An 18600-nucleotide genomic window follows, 5' to 3' on the forward strand; every position below is an offset into this window, starting at 1 on the left:
TAATAATAATAATAATAATACATTTTAGTACTTATGTAACACCATGTTTATTTCTCATGAGGTATCCTCAAAGGTGCACCTTTGTAACTTATCTACCCTTAAAGCATGCATACTTGTATGGTACTAATGTTCACTTTTAGGGGTATAGTTGCACCTTTGAGGTTACTGTCCCAGTAAAGGGCTAAAATACAATTATAGTATATTTTATTTCTGACAGTGTAAACAAAAAAGGCCTATGAAATGTTAAAAAACATGGCTTTAAAATCTAATATTAAGTGAGTATAATTACTGATTATATTCTTTTAATAATTGAAAAGATCAGTTTAGTTTAGAGGTATCGGTATCGATATTGGCGATACTGGGCTTGAAAATATCGGTATCGGATCAAAAATAAAATAAGAGGTATCGCCCATCCCTAGTGTTATTGATCAACTGGGGATGTGCACGTGAGCTATTTTAGACTTTCCAGCAGATTAGTCAGATGCGAACTGCAAAGCTGGTACATTCTTAATGTTCTTAAAAAAATGTTGATACAACCACACTGTGCTGTTTCTCAATACCTGTGCTAATGTATTCGACGCAGGTTAAGTCATTCTAACATGTTGGTAACAAGGTTCACAAACCACGCCCACGTTATCTTGAGACGTTCACTTCAATAGAAAATGACAATTATACTTAAACGTATGTTATACTACTCTATACTCTTTTTTTTTAATTTTTTTTTTTTAGATTTAACCACAACATTTAGATTTGAGTTCTGCATTTAAATGAATATAAATTGCCAGTGTTAAAGTTCTCCCTCAATGTGGGCATCTTCTGCTCTTATATTTAGTTGTTTTTACTTTGTTTTAAATAAGCCAATAAAATAGCAAATGAATTTGACAGTCAGTGGCCTACGTCAGTCCTGGAGAGCCACAGCCAACCCTGATCAAACACACCTGAACAAGCTAATCAAGGTCTAAGGGTTACTAAAAGCAGCAGGAAGGTGAGTTTTTATCAAGGTTGGAACAAAACTCTGCAGGACTGTGGCTCTCCAGGATCGACGTTGGCCACCCCTGATGTACGCCATGCTTTTTCATTGTAAGCAACAGGTACCAGCCGTGTGAGGAAGGTTACAATTTTTTACAAATAAATTTGCAGAATGTCTGACTCGATTGTAATCAGATTTTACACCTCAGTGGATTTCTGCCACAACTGTTTTGAACCAAATGATCTGCAAATATATTAAATAATGTGTATTGTTTCTAAAGTTGCATTAAAAATTGTATTTTGGGGTGATGAACAGTTGACTGGAGACTGTATAAGTGGCAACAATGCACTGACATGCAAATATCTGATAGAAGAGAACCCTCACTTTACATTTAGAAACATGCTCAATTAGAGACGAACACCATTTTCACATTTTCTGGGTGTAAATAGTTTTCTTTTGTTTATTTAATGCAAGTTTTTGCATACTGGGACTGGTTGAAAAATAATTTATTATGAAAATAAAGTTTCCACGGTTATAGGCTTCTTGAAATTGACAAAAGTATGCAAAAACAATCAATAAACAAAAGCAAACTCTTTACATGCATGCAGGGCAACAGTATTTTCCAGATGTGGAAGGTCTGCCCACACAGTCCATACATTCAGTCCAAGGAGGAAAGCACAAAAGTTACATAATGGCATGATACAAGAGAACGGCTATAATCCAGCTTTCTCAGTGTGCACTTTTCTCACCCATTGGTCAGGTTCGCTTTTGCATGTATTCTTCTCTCCACGAGAACAGCAGAGGTCTGAAAGGTCATCTTTTGACCGTGTGGATATGAGTATGTTGGTCATGAGTATGTGACGGTTATGTAAAATGCTTGAAAAGTGGTTCACAAGCCAGTGAAACTGTATAAGAGGCTGTTATGCTTACCAGTTTCTTTTAAAAGTGTGATGGCAATCTTTTTCCACAGCTCCACAAGCCCTCCTTCATCAGCTGGAAAATCAATTCCTTCCTTCATAAGAAGGGCCTGTGCTAACTGATGTGAAAATGATTCTGTTCATAAATCAAGCTCTCTCATGAATGAAAAACTTTAAAACAATTGACTAATTACTTTGCAAACAAATGCACCACAGGATGTGGAATCTTGCTTTTTTTTTCTTTTTTCTAACAATGTGAAAAGATAGTGAAAGTTATCCTTTTATGGCAAATTCTTAAATTTAATATTTATAAAATTGGCTTTATAATTACATTGATCAATACAATATAAAATAAATGCACAAGTGGAAATAGAATGTCTACAATAGAATGTTGAGAACTATAACAGATGAACAGAATAATTTATTGCTCATGCACCAATTTTTATGTTACAAATCCTGACACAAAATATATATTGGGTGGGATACTGTCATCAGGCTACAAGTATCTGAATGGCACATTGTTTGCTCTTTCAACCATAGAAAGTAGTTTAAAGCTTTGGTGATTAACATCCTTGAAAGAAACAAAAAGGGAGGTTCCAGTTCCAGACATGTGAAGTCTATTTACAGTACATTAAATATGCAAATAAATGATAAAATAGCAATAGTTTATATATTCTATTTAATGAATACTTTATTTAACATTATTGACAAGGGACTATCCGAGTAAACAAGAAACAAAACAAAACTAACAAAAAACGAAACATTATGAATCGGAGTAATTTATTATTTCTTAAAATATTTGGGTCAACAATATGAACCCATACATCAGTGGTAATATTTGCACATAACAGAAGGGTTACAAAGGGGGTAATTTTCATTTTTGGGTGAACTATCCCTTTAAAATCTATAAAATGCAGTGCAAGATGTTCAGCACATCCTCCACCAGAGGGAGACATTACACCACAGGAGCCGTCTGTATGTTTTGCGGGGTCCCAGACAGCACTGGATTGATTTACAAATTAGTTAAATGACCACATTTAATAAAAAACACTAATTCAACTTAAAAATTTTAATTAGCAAATTCCTAACACACACACACACACACACACACACACGCACGTCTGGTTTGCTATCCTTGTGGGGACTCTCCATAGGCGTAATAGTTTTTCTACTGTACAGACCTTATATTCTATTGCTCTACACCAACCCTACCCCTAAACCTACCCCTCACAGGAAACTTTCTGTCTGTTTAGATTTTCAAAAAACTTCCCCCTTACAGGAAACTTTGTGCATTTTTAGATTTTCAAAAAACTTCATTCTGTGTGTTTTATTAGCTTGTTTACCCGTGGGGACCTCAATTTAGGTCCCCACCGTGACACGAGTCCCCATGAGTCTGTGTGTATTCAGGTTTAAGTCCCCACCAGAATAGAAAAACAGGTACACACACACACACACACAAAACAGCATAAAACAAACAAAGACGCATGTTATTTTTAATAAAGTCTACAGAAGCAATTGACTATAATGTAGCTGTTTTACACATTTATGGACAGGAACAAGGCATGTTTTTACATTTAATTATTAAAGCTGTTTTTTCTCTTCTTAGTGTGTACATCTACAGCAAGTCACCAGGCTGAACCAGCGGTGCGTCAAACAAGAGAACGTGAAGCAGGAGTGACACTGTTTAAATAGATCAGGCTCTCCAGGACAAGGCAGGAAGAAAAACATGCCTCTTTTGTCAAAGCCAGACAAAGCCCCACAGACCTTAAAGTGGGCAATTCAAAATTCTGAAGGGTAAGTTTTCACAAGAAAAAAAAAGATGGAGGGGAAAAAGTTATCTAAGCCATTACGTTCCTTCACAATAGCTCTGGTTGAAGTTTTGCCTCTTCTGATCTTCTCTTAGCTGGACTTCTGCTTTCCAGCCTGTCTTCTCTGATCTCCAGTCATCCGAGAGGCTTCTGCCAGCCTGCGAGCTGTCAAAGTAGCCCTGGAGTCGAACGCCACTCCATGCTCCGCTATGATCAAAGGAACACAGGTAAGGCAGCCACAGAGACACGTACAATTGGCATCTAAAAAAGTAAGCCGTCTACCCTCACACCCCTCCTTCCTTTGCTTTTTTATCTCCTGACTACACTGACACCAAGAGAAGAAACATGGAGCACATTGATCAGAATAAAGCAAAGTGATCAGGTTTTGAAGATGTGGGGGGAAGTTCGTTCTCGCCAGAAACTTTTGGACAAAGGGAGTTCTGGGATAGAGGTGAGGGCGCAGTGTAAAGGGACACTTAAAACGCTTCACAAGTTTTTTTTTTCTGCTTTGAACAATCTTTTCCCTGCTTATAATCCTCCAACGAGCGATGCCTGTCTCCAGTCAAACACATCTTTCATTTCTTGACAAAATTACCACACACACACACGCACATAAAATATATAGTTGGGGCTAGTTGTCACAAGGGAAGTATCTCACTAACTATAAGGTTTTGAGTCAAAGTACAAAAAGGTGTTTTCACTGGTTTTGTACTCTGGTTTCAAACACCTTGTTAAAAACTTTCTATATATATATATATATATATATATATATATATTAGTATCTAGTCCATCAAAAAGAAAAATAATTTCTGGAAAATTTAAATATGCATAAAATTCATTAACAATTTTTGATGCATTTTTTTTTTTAAATCGGAGAATAATATCTAATAAATTATTTAATATAAAACCAATACACTGCTACTCAAAAATTAAAAAGTCTGTAAGAGTTTTTAATAGTAATTAATACTTATATTCAGCAAGGATGCATTAAACTGATCAAAAGTGACTGTAAAGACATTTATAATATTACAAAGGATTTCTATTTTTAAATAAATTCTGTTCTTTTGAACACTATTCATTAAAGAATTGTGAAAAAAGTATCAGTTTTCACAAAAATATTAAGCAGCATGACTATTTTCAACATTATTAATAATAAGAAAAGTTATTGAGCAGAAAGTCAGCATATTAGAATGATTTCTGAGGGATCATGTGGTACTAAAAACTTTGCATCACAGGAATAAATTACATTTTAAAATATATTAAAACAGAAAACAGTTTTTACATTTTTATAATATTTCACAATATTTCTGTTTTTACTGTATTTTGGGTCAAATAAATCAAGCCTGGTTGAGCATAAGAGACTTTTCTAAAACATCAAAAGTTGTACCAAACCCTAAAGACATTTCTAATATGATAACAACAACACTACGTCACGTTAGTAATGATGACTCATATGACATTTGAGTCGTCACAGTAGGCAAAATAATTACTAATATGGACACTATGTGGTTTAGTGTTCTCTCTCTCAGACAGACGCACATAAAACACAATCAGAAAAATATACATGGCACTAAAATAACAATATACATCAAATACTCAATGTCCATAAATAACTCACTGGTCAAGACATTTATATATTTTCATGATATTTTTGTCAGGACACAATTCACCATACAGTGTCCATTGGACATCACTGGACAAACTCTGACAAATTCAATATTTTTGTTTTTATGCCAGAAAATAACTTTTTTTTTTATTCATGAGACCAAAAATAAGCATACAAATCTCCATCAGTTGTGATTTGTTCAATAAGTGAACACTTATGTTACTGTACATTGAACACAACAACAAGAAACAACTTGAAATCTTTATAATTATGGAACATCAGTTTATATAAAAAAAATGAATACCATCTCACTTTCTAGGTTCAAGATGTATGTCAAATCATCAGTGTAGAGACTTCCCATTTGCACCCGGTTCCATGGACGAAAAAAAAAGAGGAAATAGATAAAGATTTATATTGGATCGAGTCTTGCTGATCTTGCTGGCCAACTGTAATAGCAAGAGATCAACCAACTGCTGACTTCACAGAAAAAACACCTGCAGCCGACAATCACAGGTAATTTACATCTTTCATTACACTTAATCTGCCACACCCAATAACTAGCCGGCTACTTCTGCAACACGTTTATGATAAAGAAATATTACACAGAAGTTTATGTCCAGTAACCAGGGATGTTGTTTATGCATATGGTATTAAATGTTATGAGAGACCAGAGCTATACTGTAATTTAATGGTCTTATTTAAACAATATTTCTGTAAATACACGCGTATTATCCAGATTTGCCAGTTTATCAAAGAATCACTTTCTGAAACAATAATCATTGTGGAACAAGAAACAAATCTAACAAACCTGCTTAAGGACGACATCTAAAGTGGGACACATTAAGGTTTTAATATATCAGTTCGTATAGCTGAAACTCTGCATTTTGTCCTTGATTACACTGTGAAGATGTTTACTATACTTTTAATGTTACAAGGCTTTTCTGAGTATAAATAAAATGTATACTAAAAGCAGTGGATGTAATTACTCCGAAATGTCTCTGTTCATAAACTTTTACATTTATGCAATAGGCATATTCTTTTGTTCTTGTAGCTCAATTGGCATAGGTTTAATTTCCAGGGAATGCTTGAACTAATAAAATGTTTAGTTTGAATATTGAGAGTTGATTTGGATGAAAGTGCCAAATGTATAAATGTAAAACAGAGATCTTTTGAGAGGGGTTTTCTGATGCAGGTCTATGAGTAATGCATTTTCAGTACTCGTATTCTGTTCGTAAAACTAGTGTCTACGGCAACAAAGTGACATGGCAAAAAAGGAAAACTATAAAAAAACAAAAATGAAGAAGCGGCAGCCACCACCACATTCTTTAATAAACTTCCTCTATTGGGTCTCAGCACATATATTGTTAAAGATACAGGAAATTCCATCTATCATGGGATTTTTGCACCCATTTCTTGTTTGTACAGGATGTGGTTTCTTTTGCACTCATTTTAAAGGGTGCCAATTACAGGGGGCTGGGGGCGTTTGAATCGAGCACATGAGTGACTGTCACAATCACAACACGAGGTATGACTTTGTAAAAACAGCACACTGATTTATATTTGGCAGTTAAAATAATTGTTCAAGACCATTACCCATATAAGGGTAAGTGAAAAGCATGTACAAAGACAATGGAGCTCAATGGGCTAAACACACCCAGGTGGAAAACACCTTTTATCACTATGCACTGCAAAATGTCTATATGTGCAAAGACATCCGGTTGAGCTTGAGATAATCTGATCAAACATTTAATGATTTTTAATGATTGAGAATCATCACATGCATTTAAAGACAAAATACTGATGATTTTCAGTTTTGTTCAGGGTGCAGTTTTGCTATTAATTTTAATACAAATTTAAAAAAAGTAAATAGACAACTGAGTACTACTTGTAAAATATAAATGTATATATACAGTTTATTACATTTATACACCAGAAAACATTTTCTTCAGCTAAACTGTACCCTACACCAGAATTAAAAAAACAACAACATATATATCAAGAAATAATAATAAATATAATTAATATTCTTCCCCACTTTAGGACCTATATATATATATATATATATATATATTATAGCTCAATGGCACCATACACCAGAATAAAATAATAATATAAAAAACAAGAACTAATAACATTTTTTAATATATATTAATATTAATCATATTTTTTAAATAAAAAAAAAACACATTCCTTTAGCCCCACTATATACTATAGCAATAAAATAATTAAATATAAAAACATTCTAAAAACAAATGACAAATGCATAAAACAAAGAATAACAGTAAATAAATAATAAAAATAATATATTCATAAACTTTGGGACCAGAGGTTAGCTGTATTTAAGCCTAAAGCGGAATAAAATAATAAGATAAATATGAATATAAAAATAAAAATAATATAAAAATAAAATAAAAACATTTATAAATCAAGCTTTGGGACCAGGAAACAAACAAAAAAAACTTTACCATATTTAGCAGTTTTCACCCTAAACGAGGCCTTACATAATATTGCATGACAGTAGTTCTATACATAAAGCAGAAGTGCAGGGCAGTCGATGGGCAATAATGCTGAGCGTCTGAAACAGTAGCATATGGGACTCTCTCATGAGACCACAGACGAGAGAGACGCAGAACACAAGACGCAGACTTTTACTTGAAATGGTCAGAAAGAAAAGAACACACAAGGAAATATCAAAGACAGATGAGCAAGATCAGGAGCCATCAAAAGATTAATGTCATTTATATGAAGAGAGAGAATGAGTGAGAAATTGAGAGCGGGAGATTCGCAGGTGTTGATCAATGTCAGGTGGCACGCAGAGGTGATCTGAGACACAGACAAGGTGAAAATAGAGAGGCAAAGATATCTGACATTTGAATGACAATGAGATAATGGATAAGAAAAAAAAAAATCAGAGACACTAGGTGTGAGGGGGAAAAATGAGGAAATGTGTGCATAAAGTTAGGAGACAGGGAGATGGACTGAACTGAACGCTTTAGCTCCAGATGAACCCTTAAATGCATCCATGTTCCATTTTTGCTGTATTGTTTTACTTAAAAATGACTTTTGCAATGTTATTTTTTTTCACAGTTAGTTTACTATTACTTTTTTTTATTAAACAAGAGTTTGTACCCTAGTTCACATATATATGAATTTAAATACATATATTCAATTAAATATAATGCATGTCATGTTCAGATTTATATTTGGTTAACAGTTTTCTAAGATGTCGTTTTACAGAATCTTTTATCATAATATTTTACAGTAAATTATTAAAATATAATTTAATCAACAAAACAGCCTTGTTTTATAAAGAATATATATCCCGTATTCCCATATCACATATACATCCTACAAATCAAATTTGTTTTGATGTACTACAATGCCACACTAACAGAACTTAAAATGTCCCCCAAAAATTACAATCTAAGTCCATTCAGAAGATCACAAAGTTTAAGAAGATTTTTTGGTAGCACTATTTTACAGTCCTGTTCCACATGCACACACTGTTTCCCAATACTTTTTAGGTAAGTACACATACTGTAAAATAAAGTGCACCAGTTTTTTTTATTTTTTATTATTATTAATGATTTATAATTTTAAAATGATTATTTTTCTTTTATATCTATATTTATTTGAATGTTTCTTTAAGCTACAACAGGGCTAAACTCTGGTACCAAACTCAGTTTTATTATTATTATAATTATTTGAAAGTTGCCAAAATTTATTGTTAACAATGTACTCTTACTGCTAACCAGTACTGTTACATAATTCACATTTGTAAATGGTGAATTCAATACAGCATAGAATACAGCAACAAAAACTTAAGCATCATTAAATACTTAATTACTAAAATATTATAAGTAAACTTAAGGGGGAGAAAATTATATGAAAAAATTAAAAGTATGATAAGACTTCTTTCAGAACAACTTGAAATGTAACAGAACTGATAAGGGATGTGTGCAATTTACAGAGGGATGTGTGCAAGACAGAGAGAGGTTTTTATTATATATTTAATATAAATTAATGATTAATTCAAAATGATATGATCTTGACATACTACTGTGATGTTTAAGAAATAGTTCAAAAAAATCTGTTAAAGAAATTAGTCATTTTAAGAAATTGTGTAATGGTTGAAGATGTTTGCCTAATAGATTGGGTTTTATTGTGCAAGCAAAAGAAAAACTGAAAGTAATGCAAACTATCAGACTTCTCAAGTTGTCAGCCGTCAAGGCAGAGTTTCATGCTGTCTACACAGTGACCTCATGTGGGAATCAGGGGAACTGCAGTTAAAGCTGTAATACACTGGATTCCTCTCCGACATCCAGCCCAGATAAGTTCATAAAGGGCAGGAATCAAACATCTCGGCATTCACATTCCAGACTTCATATTGCTTAATGACAGGGAGGGAGTCTGAACTGCCTTGTCGAGGAGAGGCGGTTTTGGTGCTCTTATGAGTAGTGCTATCATGACAGCGTGGTGATGAAGGAGCTCTCCACGGCGAGCCATGGTTGGAGAGCCCTCAAGAACAAGTCCACCCACCCTGAGTCCGTCTCCCTACAGCGTCTCTGAGGCCCACAAAGCAGCTCTCGTATCATACGACTAGCGTCTCGCACGAGGCAGGGTTCAGACACAAGTGAGGCTCGGCTCACCTCGTCCAATCAGTGAAAGCGGAGGGGTTCATGGGAAGGTGAGGCGCTGCTCAACCTTGGCCAATCAGAGATGACATTGAATGTTTGCTCTCTCCCTGGCCTGTGGCTCTTGGGTTTGACCGAGACTCCATGTCTGAGATGAGACCGACTCAAGAGGAGCGCTGGCTAGACAGACACAAACACAAGCCTCTACTTCCCTGTCTGGTGCTTTTGGGAAAAGCTGCTAATATTGTTTCTTCTGTATCTGAACTATATGTGACAACGTTCATAATAAGAATAACTTCCCCAAATGGGGTGCACAAGAAAACATATCGCATTAAAAAATGTACTTAAAGGAATAGTTCACCCAAAAATGAAAATTTGATGAAAATGTACTCACCCTCAGCCCATCCAAATTGTAGATGAGTTTGTGTCTTCATCAAAACAGATTTGGAGAAATGTAGCATTAAATTACTTGCTCACCAATGGCTCCTCTACTGTGAATGGGTGCCGTCAGAATGAGAGTCCAAACAGCTGATAAAAACATCAAAAGTACATTTTCAGCATTTTTGGGTGAACTATTCCTTTAATGGCAAGTATTGTACACTGTTTAACATAAATCTTAGGGCCCCACCAACAAAAAGTGAAATCACATACAAAAACCCATTGCCTTTATGAGATGTCCTCACTAATGTAGTGAACCCGAGTGCGAGTAAAAAAATGCAAAACCTTCTCTGGGTTCATCAGGTGTGGGGAATGCAAACAGTGACTTCACATGCCAGTTCAGTGAGTATTCCTAACAGGATTACAACAGAGATAGACGACTGAGATTGAGTCTGAACAGTCTAACTGTCCAGACAGGCTCTATTACAGCTGCCAGATTACACTAAACATGACAAATCAACAAATGAACTCCTTAAGAAAAACTACTGACAGATGTAGAACGAAAACCAGAGGGAGCACTGTATGAACTATTCAGTCATTTGCAGTCAAGTTTAAGAAAAGTTTAAATGCATGCTAATGCAATGCAATATAGGCAATAATATATGTATTGTAATAATACTTGCCTACAAAAAAAGTAGTTATCAGAAGACATGGCTAAACTAGCTAAAGTATCTACCAGCAGGAACTAACTGGACCATGCTAACCAGGAAAACCTTGAAAATGTACTGCATTTTAGCACTAACCTAGCTGCAACTGCTTTCGTTTGAGAGTGTGTTTTAGATGCATTGCTCCATCTCTAAGTCTGTCCATTATCCAGACCCAGTGACTCAGGGCCTGAGCACAGGCAGAAGCACCACAGCCCCGCTCGGCATCCGAGGGGAGCCAGCGAGAGCATTAAAAAACAAGAATTAGCAGTTAAAAGAGCAAAGAAATAGGTGCTTCTACTTGAAAAGCCTGTAACAAAGCCTTTTGAGGACCTGAGAGACAACATGAGAAAGAAAGAGGGAGAGAGGGGAAACAAGTGTTTTATCACTCAGCCAGGAGCTGGTGGAGGGGCAAAGCACCACACAGGGCCATTTCTGAGGGAAAGCTTTTAATGAAGCCCAGGGGGAAAGGAGAGCTCATCAGACTGAGACACATCCTCTAAGATCTCTCTTTTCCTCACACACAGATTTTATATCACATACATTCACATATACGTACTCTAAAGCTCTTCCTCTAGACTTTTAACAAGAGCAGTGCAGGATTTATGCTCCTGTGAGGGTTTTTGCACTGATAGCCATTTCGCCTGAGGCTACAATTCCTAAGTATATCCTATACTTCCTTGTCTCCACCATACGCAACCAGCTAACCAATGACCCATAAGCCTGAAGGGTTTTACTATACACTGTAAATCACTAGTTAAAGCTCTCCAGTGTCTCGTTGACCTCATCTTGACCCTAGTGGCAACCAAAAATGACCCCTCTTCAAATCAACAACACTAACAGGGGAAATGCCACGTTTATCATCTAAAAGTCAATATTTAGTGGCGTTAACCCATGCAAAACTTGTCACCATGTTGCTTACTGGCTCAAGTTACATCCATGATATTCTGTTCCCTAGATACGGCTTGAGTACTTTCTTTAATGCATCTTATTTTGCTTTGATTTATCATCCAAAAGACCTAAATCTTAAGTGCAAAACACCTGATCACTTGTATGATTTGTACAAGCAAAATGCACAAAAATAATTGCTTTAGCAATGCACCAGAAAACAAAAAATATAAATCAACATGAAAGATATGATAAGAATGCCAAATGCAACTGGTTGCCATTTAGCACGACAATCCGTTTGCCAGCATACCCCTTGCATCCCGATGAATGTCAAATATAGGGTTTTACTGTTCAGTAAATTGTAGAAAATGGAAAATGACTTGGATTTCTAACCTCTGAATGTGTCAAACATTGCCTGCAGACATAGAGGCCTGTGGCAAAAGCCCTGGTTTAGTGTCATTACCTTCCCTCATTATAGTATTAGCTCTATAAAATGCCCCTGTTGTTTGCGAGGAATACTTACTCGGCTCATACACACAAGTAGTGACCCAATGTGGACACAAACCCAAGTGAAGCATAGATAAGAACAATTGCCTCAAATATAGGAAGCTAAAAGCTGCTCTGTCCCTGTAATGCTGACAGATGGACAGGAACATTCTTTAGCAGCATTTCGGTCCATCTCCGAATCGGACTGGTGTCTAGGATCGCATATTCTACTGTTCGGCAATGCTGACAGGAAGCGAGAAATAATGAGGGAATACAGAGAGAGAGAAGGCAATTTAACATCACTTGCACCATGCATGGAAGTAGAGAGGTGTGGGCAAAAAAGGAGGAAGACTTGCCAATTACATTGTGCTCAACCTCCTGCTCCTCCATTATGGAGCTCTTTCCTTTCACAGTGCTGTCTGGCTCTCAGCATGGCCTCTCTGATTGTGTGAGGCGTCACTGTCTCACTGATAGAATGAGATCCTCAAGCTGCATAACTCTACATCATACCTACATATTGTAAAATATCGAATATCTGAAATTAAAGAATGCAGAAGAGTCAAACAGTAAGGAAGAATCATTCCTTGCATAAGCACTGTGGTCAAACATGGATAGCGAACAGCTGTTAAAATGTATCATTTGAAGTGTAGCTACATCAGGATGAGAGAGACTGATAGTCATATAAATAGAGAGACAAAGATAGTCAGACAGACTACAGATAGATAGACAGACAGACAGACAGATAGACAGAAAGATAGATAGACAGAAGAACAGACAGATAGATATGAGACAGACACGTCAATTTACACATAGTAAGATGGGTAGACAGATAGACAGACTGATAAATGTTGAGTCTATTGAATGGACTTTAGTTTGGCGACCTAGTTTTCCCAGACTTCCAGCTCTCTGTGATTCTCCCTCCAGTCATCCCTGTGTCCATCAAGTTCATTAGTCCCTCATCATTCAGGAGAAACGGCCCAAATCACACATTGTCCTGCAGAAAAGACATGTTCTCATAAGCCCATTACGTCTGAGATCTCAGAGTGGCATCTGCGTCCATCAGAGCTGGTCATGCCACGGTCTCAGGAACAATGTCCTCTCCTCAGGACCAGTGTGGGATCAGCGCTGAAGAACAACAGGCTATTTGCTGCCATTTTCCAGCACTGTGCAAAGCCTCTTTACATAATCACAGACCAAAAATATTCACACAGAGACTGAAACAATCAAAACAACTAATAATAAAGAAAAAATTTAAACAATTAAAATAAATTGATAAAAAAAATTATGACGCAGTACAATGTCAACATGCTTTCCAAGCCAATCATTTAGACTTGGTATTGATGTTATTCTGTAAATAACACTTACAGTATGATATAATGTTAATTATTCAGTTACATAATATAAGAACATTTCCGTCAATAATATATCACAATAATGTGTAAATGACAGTGCAACATGATTCAAAATTTTTATACCGTCTGTCAATTTCAGCTGAGAAACTACTGCTGTTAAAGTAGATAACACTGAAACGGCCAATTAGCTCAAAAGTTGTTTTTTTTTACACTAAAATAACTGATTGAGTGTGACAGTTGAACTGAGAGACTATATATGCAGCACGCTGGCTCTCATTACTTCAGCTCTGTTTCAGTCATCTCATGCAGAGCTGACATGAGTCTAAACAAAAACGTATTGCAAAATACGATCACAGGCTGAAAGAAAACATCCCTCAAATGTGAATTCAAATGAACCCTACGGACAGGGTCAACTGGCTTATTTAACTTCATTTTGAACGTCTTAACGGATTCGGACTTACACATCACACTGATTTATTCAAGATGCAAATCTAAGCAAAAGTTTTGAAAATGGCTAAATTTAAATGAAACTTGCATTGAATGATACACTAAATAAAAGTCAATAAATAAGTGTAGATACAGTGACATATCACATTTCATAGCTTGCTTATCTCATGTTGTGTTTTCACTGTGCAGCCTTAGGAATCCGCAATGTTCCAGTCATTCTCCGGTGTTCAATCAGAACCTGCGACTAATGTAGCAAACCAGCAAAACCAGTGGGTCCCGGGGCCCTCGTTCTCCTCCTGCTCCTACTCCTACAACACCAATTTGAACCCGGGCCCCTACCACAGCAGTCAGCCCTCCACCTGGCCTTGGACTCGATGGGAGGTATGCGAAATCTCTGACACATCATTTTGTTTTTGCTTGATGGCATTTAAAAGAATAGTTTGTTTCTTCTTCGGAACAGATTTGGAGAAATTTAGCATTCAATCACTTGCTCACCAGTGGATTCTCTGCAGTGAATGGGTGCCATTAAAAACTGCTGATAAAGGGTCTGTAGGAAGTGTTATTACAGACTCGTATTTTGGGCAGAAGCGATGGTTTAAAGTTAAAACGCCTTGATGGATTTTTTTTCATACAAACATGCAGCTTTTTACGTCACAAAACATTAACTGTCAGACCGGAGTTGTGTGGAATACCTGTGGATTATTGTGATGTTTTTATCAGCTGTTTGGACTCTCATTCTGACGGCACCCATTCACTGCAAAGGATCTATTGCTGAGCAAGTGCAATGCGAAATTTCTCCTAATCTGTTCCGTTGAATTAAACTCATCAACATCTTGGATGGCCTGAGGGTGATTACATTTTCAGCAAAATTTTATTTTTGGGTCAACTATTCCTTGAAATAGTGAAAAACAGAACATTATGTTGATGTATTAATCAGTTGGCATATAAAGCGCCATATAAAGCGTGAAATGAAATAAAATAATTTCATTTCCAGTCAAATCTATATAAACAATTCTTAGATACCAGGAATAAATTTCATAAGCACTTGCTATACGTGCATGTAAATATATAATTAACGTGTGAAATGCATTGTGCAAAATCAGTCTTTTTTTTTTCTTTCTGCCGCATTGATACTTAACCCCATAATGTGATTATAGACGCATGCCTATGTCTGCACATTTGAGCCAGAAACCACCCAAACAGCCCTTTGTGTCCCAGGACTCATTTGTCTGGAATTCTGATGCTGTGGATTTGCTGGTGGTTTTGTTTCAGAGCGTAATTCCACACTATGTGCTGACAGAACAGAAGACCTCTGTTACTGTAATCACACTAGTCACATTTGACAAGTGTTTATTTTGACTGTAAAAAGCAAAAGGTCCTGAACTGGGCTGTGAGTTTGTTTCTATATATGACCAGTCCTTCTCTTTTCATTCTTTATTTTTATTCTTTTATTTTTTTTTGGCAAAGTTGCTTGCTTTTGAATAACTCAAGAGATTAACTGAGTTTTCAGTTATGTTTTATACAAGTATCAACTTTGTTTCAAACATCTCTCTCTTTTTTTTGGAGAAATGCACTGTCACTAAAAGTTGACATACTGATATACAGTAATAGAGCTATAATATAATCAGCTTTCCATTGATGTATGGTTTGTTATGATAGGACAATATTTGGCCGAGATACAACCATTTGTACAACTATAAATCTAGAAACTGAGGGTGCAAAAAAATCAAAATATTGAGAAAATCGCCTTTAAAGTTGTCCAAATGAAGTTCTTAGCAATGCATGCTACTAATCAAAAATTTAGTTTTGATATATTTACGGTAGGAAATGTACAAAATATCTTCATGGAACATGATCTTTACTTAATATCCTAATGATTTGTGGCATAAAAGAAAAATCAATCATTTTGACCCATACAATGTATTTTTGGCTATTGCTACAAATATACCCCAGCGACTTTTGTGGTCCAGGGTCACATATAATAAATGTTTATTATAAAATTTACCCAGATTTATTACAGATAACTATTTACATAGCTAACTATATAGTTATATATTAACTATACTGTATATATAGATATATAAAAAATGTTAACAAAAAAATCTAATAATCTAAATAAAAAATACTAATTCTAAAAAAAAATTTTTAATCTCATTTGTGATCATTAGTCAATGAGTTATGATCTGCTTAAATTGATCAGTCAGAAGAAAAAAACACTTCAGCTGCACTTTTAAAAACTGTCAGAAGGAGAAAGTTAGAAATCAGGTTTTCAGATGGAAAAGCAAAGCAACAGTCAGTTTTAGGGGGTGGAAAGGGAATAGAAGAGGCTAGAGCACATCAAAGCTGCCTTGTGTTTGCTCTGGTCCACAAGAGGTCTTATATATAGATATATAAAAAATTTTAACAAAAAAATCTAATAATCTAAATAAAAAATACTAATTCTAAAAAAAAAATTTTAATCTCATTTGTGATCATTAGTCAATGAGTTATGATCTGCTTAAATTGATCAGTCAGAAGAAAAACACACTTCAGCTGCACTTTTAAAAACTGTCAGAAGGAGAAAGTTAGAAATCAGGTTTTCAGATGGAAAAGCAAAGCAACAGTCAGTTTTAGGGGGTGGAAAGGGAATAGAAGAGGCTAGAGCACATCAAAGCTGCCTTGTGTTTGCTCTGGTCCACAAGAGGTCTTTCATGTGTTAAAGTCTGTGTGTGCGTCTGTGTTTTGGTGTGGGGCTGTGTATTTCAAACACTGCAGCACTACCTGTGTTTGGAGGAAAGAGGCTCGTCTCTCTCTGAAGTGCGCTGTCCCTTGAGGCTACGGCAGACATACACACACACTTTCACTCAAGAAGAGACAGATCTATAACTGTGTATCTACACGCCCCCCACCTATGAAGTTTATCCTGAGTGTGTCAGAGGCAGGTCGTGGAGCTCTGAAGCGCGCTGTCCCTTGAGGCTACGGCAGACATACACACACACTTTCACTCAAGAAGAGACAGATCTATAACTGTATCTACACGCCCCCCACCTATGAAGTTTATCCTGAGTGTGTCAGAGGCAGGTCGTGGAGCCGAGGGGTTATGGGAAGACGGAGCTGTGGGGGGTGCTGTTTGGATCCTGACTGACTAATAGGACCAAAGCAGATAGAGACCACCCACCCCGTCTGGCACAGATCCAAACTCTGTCTGACATCCTTGCGACCCACTGGACTGGCAGTAACAGATCATATCTGTGAAAGGCACAATTAAAATGCTCGACACAGCAGATGACTGGAAACATAGTGCTCTGTGCTAAATACAGTCAAGTGTCAACCATCAACATGTATGGCCCTGTAAATGGCTGTCAAAAATTATCCTGAAATATCATAAATGGTTTAAAGTTGGCAGAAAAATTAAAATTCACCCTATTTTCTAAATGCATGTTATTGTGAACGATTTATCAGCGCATGTTTCTTTTTCTTTTTTCATTTTTTTAACCCCAGTCATTGTGATCAATAGAACCCAATGGTGAGTCACTGCCAGGGTTATTACCTTTAACTAAAAAACAAACAAACAAACAAACAAAAAAAAAACACCTTTTTATTACTTGAAATAGACATTAACTGAAATAATATGTATACAAACTTTTCAGCTAGTTGCCAAGCCAAAATTTCTAAAAAACCAAACCTTATAAAAAATTATTAACTAAAATGAACTATAAAAAATAAAAAAAATATAGGCATATTTAAATAAAAGAAACTACTATAAAAGACAAAAAACACACTACAAAATTACTAAAACGTTTAAAAGAAATTAAAATGAAAACAGAAAATATGAAAATTAATTCAAAATATTAAAGGGGTCATGAGCTGAGAAATCAAAAATCCCTTAATCTTTTGACAAATAAGAGGTCATTGTGCTATAAAAATGTCCTGTAAGTTTCAGAACTCGAAACGTTCTCGTTAGTCTAAAAACAGCTTATATTGAAGCCAGTCTGCCAAAACGACAGCTTGTGTAATGTGCCACTTTATGACGTAATAGTGTGGCTAAACCCTGCCTCCGCAGAAAAAGAAGAATGGCTGCTTCTACATCACTGCCTGTTTAGCCCCGCCCACCGATTCTTCATCACTGCCTGTTTAGCCCTGCCCACTGATTCACGCATGTAGTGTAAATAACCAGAGAGAAGCAAACACAGGTCTACACAGAAACCAGTGTAGAAACAGTGCCGTGTCAGTAAGAACTTGGTCCTTTGTTCACTTCATTTTACCAAGGATTCGTTTACAAACAAGGCACAATTCGACACAGGCTTTTCAGAAAGATTGAAACTAAAAGTCGATGATGTGCTGACTATATTGGATCTGACAGTAATGTCGCACCACACAACTGGGAGTAACTGTTTTTATTACGTGGTCACTATTGCTTTGTCTGTTATT

General features: G+C 36.0%; 1 protein-coding gene across 1 annotated transcript in view; it reads left to right on the top strand.

The window, feature by feature from the left end:
* Positions 1 to 4076: 4076 nt before the first annotated feature.
* The window catches only part of LOC107710111 (transcription factor EC-like), a 45304-nt gene continuing 30780 nt past the window's right edge, over positions 4077 to 18600 (top strand). The window contains exons 1-3 of the mRNA XM_016514821.1: positions 4077 to 4146; positions 5621 to 5814; positions 14380 to 14571. Coding sequence (XP_016370307.1) covers positions 14395 to 14571 — 177 coding nt within the window. The 5' untranslated portion in view covers positions 4077 to 4146; positions 5621 to 5814; positions 14380 to 14394. The remainder of the gene's footprint in view (positions 4147 to 5620; positions 5815 to 14379; positions 14572 to 18600) is intronic.

Source organism: Sinocyclocheilus rhinocerous, unplaced genomic scaffold, assembly GCF_001515625.1.
Source record: "Sinocyclocheilus rhinocerous isolate Xijiao unplaced genomic scaffold, SAMN03320098_v1.1 scaffold1708, whole genome shotgun sequence".
Classification (NCBI taxonomy): Eukaryota; Metazoa; Chordata; class Actinopteri; order Cypriniformes; family Cyprinidae; genus Sinocyclocheilus; species Sinocyclocheilus rhinocerous.